This window comes from Atractosteus spatula, chromosome 8 (assembly GCF_055471065.1).
Source record: "Atractosteus spatula isolate fAtrSpa1 chromosome 8, fAtrSpa1.hap1, whole genome shotgun sequence".
Taxonomy (NCBI): Eukaryota; Metazoa; Chordata; class Actinopteri; order Semionotiformes; family Lepisosteidae; genus Atractosteus; species Atractosteus spatula.
This window is the reverse complement of record NC_142713.1, coordinates 37,938,341-37,952,958: the sequence shown is the minus strand read 5'-3', so window position 1 is coordinate 37,952,958 and position 14,618 is coordinate 37,938,341. Positions and strand designations below refer to the sequence as shown.

At 37.4% G+C, this 14,618-nt stretch overlaps 1 protein-coding gene across 1 annotated transcript in view; it reads left to right on the top strand.

The window, feature by feature from the left end:
* Window positions 1-14,263, top strand: part of samtor (S-adenosylmethionine sensor upstream of mTORC1) — a 70,554-nt gene extending 56,291 nt beyond the window's left edge. The window contains exon 6 of the mRNA XM_088923919.1: window positions 10,660-14,263. Within this exon, the coding sequence (XP_088780045.1) occupies window positions 10,660-11,289 (630 nt within the window). The 3' untranslated portion in view covers window positions 11,290-14,263. The remainder of the gene's footprint in view (window positions 1-10,659) is intronic.
* Window positions 14,264-14,618: the final 355 nt, after the last annotated feature.

Sequence of the window (14,618 nt, the reverse complement as noted above, 5' to 3'; positions counted from 1 at the left end):
TGTTCTCAACAATTAAATGCTCTGGATTTAGCTGTGGATTTAACTAGTTTAAATTTGCTCTGAACAGGGAAGAAAGCTAAAACAACAGCAAGCACATACTTTTACTAAATTGCAGTAAAGCAGGGTTGTATGTTGGGGTGGTAAGTAATGCTGTTACCTCCCAGATCCAGAGTTGTGGGTTCCAGTCTGGCCTCCATTGTCTGCTGAGTGGTATATAGATAGGATCTCTTTGTTTTCATTGGATATTGGATTCATTTTACAATGCTCTGGGACATTGTCCAGGGGGGAATCAGTCACTTGCAACCAGTCCCTCCCTGGGTCCTGTGCTTCCAGGATAGGCTTTGACCTGGGGACACCTTGGGGTTTTGCTGGTCGCAGCAGCTGTGTGCTTACTGGTTTATCCTCTTGGTACAAAATGAAGGTCCTCCTGCTTCCTTGTGGCCAAAAATAAATTGCTCTTTGTTTGGAAACTTAATTTTTACTTTACTCAAACTTAAAGCAATGAAAAATATCTTCTGTCCTCCAAAACCAAAAGCTATTTGTTTCCTCAACTTTTATTTTGTCAAAAACACCTAATTTCCAACACAGATATCTGGTCTTAAAACAGACCGCAACCTCAGTCTGCCACACCCATCCATCCTTTTTCTAACTGCTTGTCTGCAAGACCCTTATTTCCTAATTAAGCATGATCAGCACTTCTTTTTTTACCAACACAAAATGGGCTACAGCCACATGGGATAGAGAATATGCCACATCCTAGGCCCATAATACTCCTCATGTAACTTTACCACTTATTCTGTCATATCTGCTATTACCCTCACCACTGTAGTTACTGTACAGTACCTTTTCGGTCAGGGCAGAATTGGATATTTTACTATACCTTTTTTTCAAATTAACTTTAATGAAAATCACTGTGCAGTCTAAACATGATATTAAGTAATTTGATTACTATAAGGGCCTTTTTTCATATCTATGAAAATGTATTAAAATTAATTTATATTTTAATTTATTCTGTATATTTATTTACCATGTATATATTACATTATGTATATGAAAAAAATATTTTCTATCTTCTATCCTCCATCTATATTATCCTCCATATGTACATCTGTATATATTATATACAGTAAATGTTTCTTTGTTTCAAGACAGTTGCTGATATTAACTACATTTCTCCCTGCTGTATCTTGAGAAAGACAGGTGGCTAATATAATTAAAAATAAAATACAAAATAGGATTTCTCTGTTAAAAATTTCCTTAACAAAACTTAGAAAATAAAAGTCTCCTGTTATTCCTTTTTTCTGTATTTTGTTTAAAACAGGTTAAGAAATACTAAATTAACAATTTGATGGACAGGGCTTATTTTACCCTATAGTTAAACTATGAGCAACAGTTTGATGCTCATAGTTTAAAATAAAGAGATTGATATATTTGGTAAATTCCTAGTTCATCGATGGTAGGAATAAATCTGAAGGCTATTGGAGTCTCCTATAATTCATTTGTATAATTGACAAAATATACAACATCAAATATTTTCAGTTTTTAAAACTGTGTAATAGCACAAAATGGCCCTTTGGTAAGTTGTGTTAAGGCAATGCACCTTGTGGTTTGAGCATCATCCCTGGTCTTTAGTTTTATTGCATCCATGATCACAATGGTTTCCTCCCCCGAGTGTGAGTGACTGAGGAAAAACAACAATTTAAAAAGATGACAGGTATGTGTAGTAGAAGGATTGACTGTGTCGCTAAAAGTGATCACACCATCAATTTCTTCTTTTTTTATTTATTTTTATTTTGAACTTTGAAACCGTCAAATACTCTGTCTTCATAACAAATGGTAAGGAAAGTGAAGGACAGGTACAGTACCTGCAGCAGGGGTAATGACCATAGTTCTTAAGATGATTCCATACCCTCTTACCTGGCATTGTGCTGTGCAGAGTTTGCCTTTCTACCATGTGAGTTTCCAGATCATCAGTTTCATTTGTCTTGAAACCTTATTAGAGTTCATTTAAAATAACATGATTATTGATTTGTTAATCACATACTTTTGTAGCTATATTGAATTGGTTCAGGATGAAAGCCATTTCATTGTGTGTTGCAAATTAGTCTGAGTGAAGGTATGGTTATTATACATAAAGAATACAGTTGTAAGTAACATGTCAGTGGATTATGTACTCCTTTTGTGTTGACATTGCCATTATATTTTAAGAGTTTAAGCTATCAAGAAGAAAGTTGAATTACTTCTGAAAAATCTGATAGGAGAAATTATTCAACTGTTCTTGGAGTTAGACAGTGAATACTAACCTGATGTGATAGCACTATTGTTATGTACTGTGTAGCGGCGAGGCTTAATAATAAGGCAGAATTAAGTGTTTCTGAGCTTCCCAAATGAGGCCCCATTTCTCTGTTCATCTCTGTGGTGCAGCCACAGAGAGACCATTAGTGCAGGGTGATTTAAGGTTTCCTAGGACAGCTCCCAAAGGGGGATGCACTTAGCTAAGTCTGGCTATCATGATCAATGGTCATCCACTGGCGCCTATCAGTCTAGGGAGTGCCGGATGGACATCTGGACTGCATTACTAAGTGTCAGGACTAAGTGACTCATATCTCACCTTGATCAACCAATCAGGGACTGGTAGGGCCGAGTAACCCACATGGGACTCTGATGCCCATGGAACTTTCAGCCAATCAACGAGCTGAAGTTCCTCCAGGTAAAAACAGGCAACACAGAGAGCCTGAAAGATTCAACGAGATTCAGATTCAGAGATTCAGTAAGATTCTGGAGAGGATTCTGTGGACTGTTCTAAAGGGAATTCAAAGGAGAATTCCAGGGCAGGACGGCCCAGGAGCAGAAGGCTCCCAAGGGCAGGACATTCTCGCAGCGCGCCTCCTGACCATCCTGAGACTCAGCCCGGACAACCACGGAACGGCCAGTGTGTCCGAGTGCCAGAACTTTCCTTTGTTCTGAGAGTCTAGAGTGGAGGTTGCCAGAGAGTAACCAGCAGCAGGCCTCGTGAACAGGTCAGAACTGTGGACAGCTGAATCACTATTCAGAACTAGCTCTTCATCAGGAACGAACCAGTCCTCTTCCTGACTTGCTGGGACCCACAGTCATCTTTTCTCCTGTGCGCAAACTTTGCTAGTTAAAGCCAATACTAACTAGCAGGCCAGTGAGCATCTGCAGCGCACCGTCGCAAGCCGCACAGCACAGCCTGGCACCAAGCCAGACAGCGCGGATTGGACAGCAACAGCCTGCAACTGTTTCTTTGTGCCCGCAGGAGATCTGAATCCCCAGAAATTGGATGAGTATTCAACTTCAATGCATTACAGCTCGAGAATTCAATTGCTATCCCAACCAGTTGATATCAATTTAATTCCTAAGAGTTATGTACTTGTTTTGAGTATCTAATGTAGAAGTTATAACCAAGTTCATTTATGAAACGGTCTTAATGAATGATATACTGAACGTATGTCCTCTTGATATGTGTAACACTTCGTAACTGATTGAATATATACCTTTTGTATTCTGATAACCCTCTCGATAAGATCTGTTAGGTTTATATGCATATTCTATGTATTAATAAATGTATCCTCGTGTATTAGTACCTGTGTGTGTGCGTTGTTTGAGTTATGTCGCATGGTTGGATTCTAAAGCCATCAAAAGAATCAACTTTGTGATTTACTGCTACAATTATTGTCTCAGTAAATGCCCAAACCCTACAGAACTGGTGCCTTCAGAGAGCCACTACATTTACATATTTGGCGTCCCTGAATGGCTATGAAACATTACAACTGTATATAGTGATAGCTTTTCAATGTATTTATTGAGCTGGTTACAATAATAACATTTGCCTTATGTTAAGGCTTTTGAGCTTGTAACTGTGGAAATATGACTGCTGGTTTTATGATTCATGGCTTTCCTTTGTTCTGGAGAGACTAATGAGTCTTTGAATAATGACTAAGAGGTGTCTTTTCAAAAAAGATTTGTAGTTCAAAATAGTTTCTCCTTGCTTAGTCATGGTACAGTCCAAAGGTGACAAGTTATTAATTCTGTACTTAAAAGGTTGTTTAACATTTACATTAACTCCCAAAACCAAGGTCTCTAAGTATCATTCTAAAGGCTATGTACTGTCTTATGTTTTATAGCAGAAGTTCATTGAGCTACTGTGATGATATTCCTTAACAAAGTATAACATAATACTGATTCCTATCACGTGATTTCTCGCAAGCGCCAGTGCTCAGTGTTTGGCTTATGATTTGTTAAATTTGCCAAAATGCAATGATTGATAATCTGTATAAAGAGCTATTGAAAAAGACTATTTTAATTAATGCAAGAAGGTCAAGGAGGCCCCACTTGAAAAATGATGATTTCTAGGTGGGATGATTGAAGGCAGCCTGCCTGCATTGTAGTTGCCTATAAGATGATTCTCTTTTAACAATTGGACAGAATAGTCCAGAGACACAAGGAACTAACTTTGTGAGAGACAGGCCATATCCTGGAAAGTAGAATATCAGCTCATGTCAGGACCATCAATTTGAATATCTGTATAATCATATAATGCTGCTTTAACTACAGCATGAGAAGTTTCAGGAAGAAATAACCCACATATCAACAGAATGATTAAAGCTCACCATCTTCATGAAAACTATCTGCAATTTTGGAGATTGTTTAGGAATAACATGTTGACAACTGAGAAAGGAAATCTATAGACTGACATCAAGCTGAGTTGCTGTGTTTTAGTCACCCATGAGTACAAGGCATTAGTGAAAACATTTTTGCTTTTGTTCATGCCAACTGATGATACATGAATGGGGATAGAAGAATGGCTTTGGTATTGATTGAGGGCAACTTTAAAATGCTACATTGCTTAATGATATATTGAAAAGATCCTGTCCCATTATGAATCTGCAAAACTATGGAGAACTAGGAATACAATGGCTCAACCTCCACATAACAATGCAAAAGGTTTGACATGACTAGATAAGTCCAATAAAACATGTGGGAAGCAGATCACCAGTGCCTTCAAAAGGATATAACCATTATCATCCAGCCTTCCCTAGCTGGGCACAGGCTTACAGGGGGAATGGCAGGACATCCTACAGCAGTCTTCCAGACCTTCCAGCACAGACAGGGTTATTGGCAACTAATCGGAGTAATAAAGAGACTGGAAGAACCGCAGACACTTTCTCACAGTTGAATATCGGAAATGTAGAATTTAGTGTAAAACAGAAGGAATGTAGAATTTAGATGTATGAGATCTGACAGAAGTACCTCTGTGCTGATCTACCAGCAATGATGTCTGCAAAACATTACTACAAAGTGTCACCGTTGATTACTGGGTTGACTGCTACTAAATTAATTGTAACATTTAGAGAAGTTTTAACTGGTTATAACTTTTCTAACAAGATTGATTTCCAGTGCAGTAGGCTCAGAAAAGATAAGCTGCTAACTGCTCTAGAAAGGCCATCAGTTTCCAGTTAAGTACTTTTCCTGAGGTGAGATTTATGCCATTGTGATGTAAATGCAATATAATAGTTTTTAATGAATCCTTTGATTCCATCCCAAAGAATTGAAAGCTTTTTGAACAAGCCAGAGTTAAAATCAAGAAACATATCCAGTTATGCATTGAAGTGTTTACAAAGTGCCTGATTTTGAAGTAATGCTATATATAAAAATGTAAAATATATCAGTTAACATGAATCTACAGAATATTGTGTGGTAATCTGAAAGCAACATAGGTAGTATCTCCATATTGTGCACAGCACAAAAAGGACACAAAAATATAACCTGTTGTGATTAATGATTTATGTCTAGCCAAGAAAAATCTTCTAGCTGAGGTGTAAAAATGTATGCCATATATCTACCACATCCATATCAGACATAATTTCTCCATGCTGTAGATGTCTGAGACTGGGCATTTGTCTCCTCTGAATTTGATCTGTCAAATATGTGATTCATGACCACATTTCTATCCGTGCCCAGAATACCAAAGTCAACAAGTTCGAACAGGGATCTAGACAAGAGGTTATACCAGTCTGGTTGGAATGTCATAAGGGCATAAACTGAAACAATATTTTGGCTTGAAATATTAGGTTTCAAGCATGTCAGGCTCCCTAGGCTATCACAGCATGACTTTAATATAAAAGTTTAAATATTGCTTTTGCAGTAAAATTACCGTCTTTATTCTTTAAAACAGAGTCCGCCTTCCTCTTGTTATACTGTTATACTAATGTTGCTCCACTCCAAGCCAAATCAAAGGGCTTTCCCTCCCACAATCCAGTCAGCAAGCATTAGCAAAATAATTCCCTTGTAGGAGATAACTGAGAACGTTCAGAGTGGAAAACCCATCTAAAAACGTAAACGATAATCCCAAAATTGCAAGGAATAGGTGCTGCTGTTGGTGAACAGAGGTAGTCAATAGGATCTCAGTTCTCAATCATTTTCAGTAGCTGCAACAAACTCTAAGCTGACACTCTCCATGAATCAAAAATCTATCGCTCGTATAGATATTACCCTTGAAAATCAACAAAAAAGTTTCCCCTCTTTTCCATCCACAACATCCATGACAACAGGACAGTCCTAGCAAAACCTTCAGCCTTCTGTAAACAGAAGCACCTGTGTGGAGGGCCTTAAGTACCACTGACTTCTTTCAGTTATGCACTCTTGTGTCTTAGCTGTCCTGTCATCTTGAGTAGAAGCTGATACCTACACCAAATGAGCAGGGCCTGCTTTCTTTCAGAAGGAACTGTCTGTGTACTAGAAAAAAAGCTTTAAAATAAGATCCCTGGTCTTGTAACATCCTTCAGAAGAACAGTCTCTATATGTCCTATGGAAACTCCCCACAATTACATCTCACATTAAAAAAATAGATAACATTCATGAATTGCTTCATTAATGCACCTTTAAAGAATTTCTCATCATTCCATTAGTCCTCCACTGGCAGTCCTGTTATCAACATGTTTTTTTTTTACACAAGCATGCCTCCATCTTGCTTACCTTATTCTGCAAAATGTTCAGCTTTGTTGTGTAAGCATTCAACATTTTTTGTTTGCCTGCAACAAAGTAGTTTAGAGACTGTCTGCTGAGTCTTTGAGCATGCACAATCTCCTGTCTGTTGCCAGTAGCTTCACCTGGGGCACACCAGCACCACATTAGCCAGGTCTGGATACTCGAATCCCTTTGTTTTCTATTTAGCTGGGGAAGAAGTAGGACACAACCTCATTTTTTGGGTGGGTGGAGGAGAAATAAACAATAGAATAAAGAAAGTGAGCCAGGAATGGGTGCTTTTTTGTTAAGGTCTTAAAATGAATTGGCAAGGGTAAAAGTATACACTTGAGAAAATATAAATCATGTTGTACAACTACATTAATAGCACATCTGCTGCATAGCAGGATTCCTTGTGAAATTCTGGAAGAGCTAAAAATGCAGTTAATTTAACACTGATAGATATCAGCAATTAGGGTCAATCAGCAGGAGGCTTCAGATCTCTGCTTTGCGATGGCAGAGACACCAGGTCTCGGGGCTTGCCTTAGAAAAAGAGTTTCGGACAAAACCTCACACTTTCACAGCAGTATCTCCTGAGGCACAGAAAAGGTGACAGCAATATGAAATAAGTTCACAAAGCCTGGAAATACCAGCAGAATGTGCTAAGTAGACCTGTTAGGATTAGTTTTGATTGCACTTTCTTGTGGAAATCGGGCTTAACTGTGCATACTGTTGTAGTTGCTGACCAATGGAATGGGAATGAGAGTTACAGTATGATATGTACAATCTTCTGTTGCTAGTCTGAGGTGTTTTGATGTACTGTATGTAGGCGTTGACGTGGTTTAAATGTTACCTCAATTTAAGTTGTGTAACCTTGCTGAACTTTTTGTAGAGTGTCATCAGAAAAGACTGTTGAATCTCCACGGTGAGACACATTTCTATTTAAGTATTGTGTTTGATTCAACTAAATCCTGCTCTGCTGAGGGCTGTGGGAGTGCTCTGTAATGTATCCTGAATTTGATGACGCATGCTGTAGGAGGGATGGCAAAAGAAGATCTCCTATTTTATTCTGTGGAAACCTGATGCCTTCTCTTATTTAAAATACAGTATTTGCTTACATGACTCAGGTTGCTTTTCACATTGCTAAAACCTGCATACTGCAATATTTATACATGGTGCATTACATTTGTGTTTTGCAGTAGATCTTTCCAGCTGTGTAAAATACTGTAAGTGCATGCATCTAGATTGCTCTGCATTTCTAAATGTTCTCATAGTTAATGGAGTACCCTATTACAGCGACTCCAATTTAATTTATTTTTGCAATGAATTACCCTTCTTATCCTCATTTTCATTTATTGTGATCTCACATCTTATTCCCCTCAGTGCTAATAGCTCTTTTGTTTTCCATCTGACTCATCTTGATTTGTGTCTTTCTGGTCACAGGCCTGTTTTCTTTGATCTGGACTTTCCTGTCTCTTCCATTTCCAACTTTACAGTCAATACACCTTCAAAGTCGTCAGCCTTTAGGTTTATTTATTCTGTTCTTTCTGTACTTTATTGTTTTCTTGTCTCTGACTATTGGAAGGTAAGGTGTAACTCTTCAGTAATTCAAAAAAGGAATTACTTAACACCTTGGCTACTGTGAAAGCTTACACACTATGAAGACTATGCAGTTTCTCACTGGAGTGTTGGTAGCACATTTCTGGATTGAATGTACATCTTTACTCATATGTTCTGGCAACAGTTAGAATGATTTTTGACTCATACCCGATGCTTTGTTGAATGCAAATAGTCATCTTGTTTTTCCATCTTAAAAATATTGCCAAAATGGTTCCCATGCCGCTGTGACGAAAGCGGGAAAACTAGTTTGTGATTTTTTTTCAGAGATTGGTAATTCTTCTTACTCAAAGGGGATTACTATGGTTAGAATACTGTATTTCTACAGTAGGTCTGTAGGACAAAGGCCATTGAATCATGTTTTTGTATATAGTGTAACTTGTGTTTATGTGTTTTGCTTAGTGTTTTGTAGTTTTTATTGTTAATAGATGTTTGTCAAGTTTTGACTGCTTTATTACTTTTTTTGCTAGAGCTGTGCCAGAAAATTAAGAGCTGTACCTCAAATTATACATACTGCTCGGGTACATTTTATTTAACCGCGCTATTTTCCTGAACCTCTAGTTTGTAACAATATGTTTGGAATTTGGCCCTTACAATCCTTACTTGACTATAATTAAGTAATTACATCACTCCTGTCATGGAGTCCTTGCACTGGCTTCCTGTCAGGTTACATTCAGGGTCTGTCTGGTACAACGTCTCACTATCTAGGCACTATGCTGTAATTTAGTATTTTGATGTTTTCTTTAAGTAATATTACTTTCATTGAATTCAGTTGGTATTGAAGTTTCTTTTTTTTTGTATTTTTCTTAACATTAATTGTCCTCAAAATTGTCCAAAAATGTACTTATGTTATAGGTTCATAATAGGTTACAAGGTTTTCAAACTTTACAATTGTTTTGTTATAATAAAAGTTTCTATACTAGGTACTGTACCTTATCGCACTTTCCAATGGTGTGAAAATCTCAGTTTGATCAATATATTTACTGTAACAGTAACAGTGGTAAGATAGTAATTAGGAGGCCAGATTAGAGTTTGACTTAACGGTGGTACATTAGCCTTGTGCAAAGTGAAAGAATTAGATTAAAGAATTATGATGAGCGCAAAGTCTGGTACATTTGTGTTTTTGATGTTCTCAGTTGTAGTCAAGATGTGAATTGGGAACAAGATAGAGTTAGGGTTATAGTAGAGGATGTTGCACACTTTAGTGCTTATTAGTATTAATCTTCAAACTTTACATAATGCTGCCTCTAATCCCTTAAATAATATTTTGACAACCTTAGTCTTGCACCATTTTTAGACCTAACAGTACAACAGCCATGAATCTGTCTCAGTAAACTAACTGCTATATAATAATTAAGGTTAGGCCTCTTTTCAACTTAAATACAATGGACCACAATTGACCCAAACACTACTCTCCAAACATCAGCATACATATAACATTAATGCCAGTCATGTCATTTGCCAAACCGCTTTATACCATACGGTGTCGTGGGAAGCCGGAACCTACCCAGCAAGCAACGAGCGGAAGGCAGGGTACAGCCTGTACAGTGCACCAGTCCATTGCAGGGCAAGTGCAAGCCAATCATACATGGGGACAATTTGGAGGCCACGGTAAAGGCAAAGGGGGGAAATTTGGCCCGGACAACAGGATAACTCCCTTCTTTTTTCAAGAAATGCCCAGGGATCTTTAAACCTTGGTTTAACGTCTCATCCGAAGCTTAGCTTCAGTGGGTAGCTAGTTGAGAGCTGCAGGGTGATGTGGCTTTGGCTATTACTACTTTCAACAGATTGGTTTATCCTTTTTATGCAGTCAAGTCAAAATCTATTTAAAAATTAAAATAAAGCATTTACCTATTACTCATTCTAATTAAATTCAACATATTAAAATGAAGACTCTGCGTCACAGGTAAAAAATTGTTATAGAAAACATGGAAGCAAAAACCTGAATATGCCCAGAATTGATATTGTAAAGGTTTCAATGGAACTATGGTTAAAGTATTTCTAGAATACAGTCCTTTGATGATGAAAGGCTCTTTTTCTTACTCTCCTTTCTCCCAGAGTGTGTACAAGTGTGACTTCCTTAACCTCCAGCTCCAGCAGCCACTCCAGCTGGCGCGGGACGCCGTTGATGCCTTTCTCAAGCAGCTCCGCAACCCCATTGATGCCCTTCCCGGAGAGCTCTTCAACGTGGTGGTATTCTCTCTGCTTCTCTCCTACTTCCCTTCCCCCTATCAGCGCTGGATCTGCTGCAAAAAGGCCCACGAGCTGCTGACTCTGAACGGCTTGCTTCTCATCATCACTCCTGACTCCTCCCATCAGAACCGTCACACCCTGATGATGAAGAGCTGGAAGATTGCCGTGGAGTCACTGGGTTTTAAAAGGTACAAGTATGTCAAGTTTTCTCACATGCATCTCATGGCCTTCAGGAAAGTCTCCTTAAAGACCACCAGCGATCTTGTCAGCAGGAACTACCCAGAGATGCTGTACATCCCTCAGGATTTTAATTATCTCGAGGAGGAGGAGTTTTCGGATGTTCTTATCCCTGCACGCTCTGAGTTCGAGGAGGACCAGCTGGTCTGCAGTTTTATGGAGCTCCCTGACGCACCTTACGATTCTGACTCGGGAGAGAGCCAGACTGGCTCTGTTCCAGTTCAAGAGCTGGAGGACCCTATATTACTCCAGACCTGATGGAAATACTAACTAACCTTAAGGAGATAATGACAACAAAAAAAAAAACTTGCCTTTTATTGTCTGAGCTGCTGTGTTGCCAAAATAATTCTGCTGTATTTTCATGCTCTTTGTGTAACAAAAATGTACAGTTTGCACAGTAAAAAAAAAAGTTTACAGAAGTTGATTACAATGGTTCTTCTGCATCTGGTATGGAAAAACAGCACATTGGTGTGGGGGCTTTTTTTAACAGAAAAAACAAGGCAGGTAGTTGAAAGCATTTTGGGAGGGAGAATTAGCCTTATACTTCCTATTCTGTCCTTAAGTTGATCATGTGAGGTCAGCAGATAAAACCATCTATTATAAACCTTTTAAAATGATCCATGTTTTTTCGATGCACTATATTTCTTTTTGTGGCAGATGGAAAAGCCAAATAGTAAAGCAACATGAGGACGTGTCTTGGCTCTTTCGTGTTAGCCTTTGAATTTAATGGGGGGGGGGGGGAGAGGGGAACAAGGTGTTGTTAATGAAAAATGAAACTTCTTTAAGAAGTTTTGCTTTCTGCCTAGAGTTGGGCTGTAATTTGCACCACTTCTGTTTTGTATTTGTGCATTTAGTCTGATAGTTAAATTTTCTTGACGAACAATGTGGTCTGTTCACTTTTGAACAAACTGGTGTTGGCCATTTTTTAAAGGCAGCAATACCAATTTAACTTAGCATCTTTTGGCTGCTGACACTGGGAACCTCTTAATCATTTTAAGCTTCTCCAGCACTCGCAGATGTGCTTTTATATTTTACTGTTGTGAATCTGTGAAAACAAATGGTTTTCTTTGATAAACTTAGAGTATAATTACTTGGTACTTGTAAAGCAAGCCATTCAGACTGTGATTGACTTTGTTCTGTGCTTCTTCACAAGACAAATGTAAGTTTACTATTTGTCTCGCAGGTACTGGCCTTTTTACTCAGTTTAAAAATGTTCCAAACACAAATCACATTGAAAGCTCATGTAAATGTAAAGCTTGATATTTTTCAGTATCCGTTGTTTAACTTAACAAATATCCTGCCTTTTGGAATATAGAAAGAGCATTGCATTAGAAAACAAAATTGAAATTCATAACTTCTTCCTATGATAATCTCTAGCTGTATTTTTTATGTTTGTTGTTCTCCTCTCTAGGGGATCCTTCAGATTTGAATCTAGTTATATTGTAGACAGTTTCAAGCAGCTGTTCCTTTCATCAGCCAAAAGTAATTTGACACAAAAGACATTTATCCAAATGCCTTTGTGTTGAGCTGTCAGTGTCTCATAGTTCTTTAAAATAATTTACCTCATAATGAGGGTTTTTTGCACTAATATCCTCTCTGGTCTTAGACAAAGTTACTTTTGCTTTGAGTGCATTTCTGCAATAGCTTGGCGTGACCTTAAAGGAGTACTGTATTTTACAATATTGTAGGGGTGTTCTGTTATGGTTCTTATTAACACTAGCAAAATGGCTGATAACATGTTGCACTTATGATATTGTTTTGGGTTGCTGAACCTTATAAGCAGTATACATTTCTGTCACTCTTTTCAATGTATTTTGTTATCCCCCAAGTGTGCCAAAACCTGTAAATGTAACAAAATCAGTTCTTGTTCCATGTTACAGGTAGATGTGATAAAATAATGTGAAAGGGGAAATGTTCTACAAATTCTTTAGCCTTTTAAGCTTTAAGATACAGAAGAGGTTACTGTTAGCCAAACATACAAGTTATCTTTCAGTAGTAGCTCAAGGCCGTTCATTAGGGTGCCTTCTTAGCCATATATATATTTTTCAATAAGTGTTCTGTTCATGCTCTACAAGCTGTGTGGTTTAAGTTTCATGACATGTACACAGTAACTTCCCAATAAGTATATTTCAGCAGTGTGTCTTCAGTTATTCCCCAAATATTCCCATAATTTGGCATAATTGATTTATAACTTCAGGAAACACTCATTTCAATGTATAAATAATTGGTGTTATTTTTTATTACTAGTGGTCCTTGTAGTAATTAATTTACATACTGAAATTTAATGTTCCCCCCTCATTTTTATATTCAGCTTTCAAGAGCAGTCCATCACTACTTTTACTGAAACATTTTTGTTTTGCTAATTAACGCTAGCCTTGTTTCATAAATCCTACTTCTTTACCTTTCTGTAAACATAAAATGTATGTTTACATTGTTTTTTTTCTCTCTGTGAACTTGAAGCCTTGATGCATGATACTTCAGCCTAACTTTACATTTACATAACTGTAGATGCCAAGATCGTGCATTGATGGTTTCAAATCTTTTTGAATGCACAGAAGTATAACAAACTTTTGTCATCTGTGTTCTTTATTTTTGTAAGACTTTCGATCCAGTTACTTAAGAAAGGGAGGCGAGCTGTTTGAAGATTACAAATAGTCCAACTTAAGAGCATCTCTCTCCAGTGCATAAAACTAATGGTCTCACATTGTTACAGCCCTGGGAAGCATGCTACTGCTGATGGTTTGCAAAGACCTTGAAAATTAAATTTGGGATTGAGAGAGAAAAAGAGAAAACAAAATAGAAAACCTTTCAGATTTTTTAGAAAACATGGTGAAACAAATATTTTCAAGTCTATTATCCTTTAAATGCTGTGTATGTTTCATCTGGTTTCAGTAAGTTGTTCCTCTTTCAGGGACCCTGGAACCATGAATTGAAAGTCTAGAACTTGCATGTCTCTTTTAGACTTGCACAGATCTTTGTGAGTAAAACAGTGCCTCTTGTCCTGGTGGAGATTTGAAAGGAGAGCAAAGCATGTGGTTAAAATTTTGGAAAACTGTAAAAGCAGTTTGACTAAAACGGATTGTTTTTTTATTTTGTTGTTGTTTTTGTATTCCACTGTCCTTCTGCATGACCTACTTTGGTTTCCTTGTACAAGAAATATATTTTGACTATCACAGAGCACAAACATGCTTGTATTGTTCAATGTCTGTTCCTTTTATAAATGAATGTGAATGCACTCCTGTTGTGTGGTTTATTGACTCTGTTTATAATCTAGATTTTAAAGCATGGTAAAACAGAAATAATGTGAAAATAAGACATAATGGCTAAAATCTGATCTTAGTACCTGGACTATGATACAGTATATTGACTATGTATTCATGTCAGAAAATAGAAAGTGCTACTACATTAGATTTATATGGTTTTTAGAAAAATATATTCCAGTAAATCATGATACATGTAGGTCTAGTTCAAATACATTAATCAGAAGTATATTATTGAGTAAAGGTTTAGATACTGCCTTTAATTTAGAGGTATTTAAATGATTTAGATAAAAGGTACTGTTGTTTAGCTATAGAAATATATTGCTT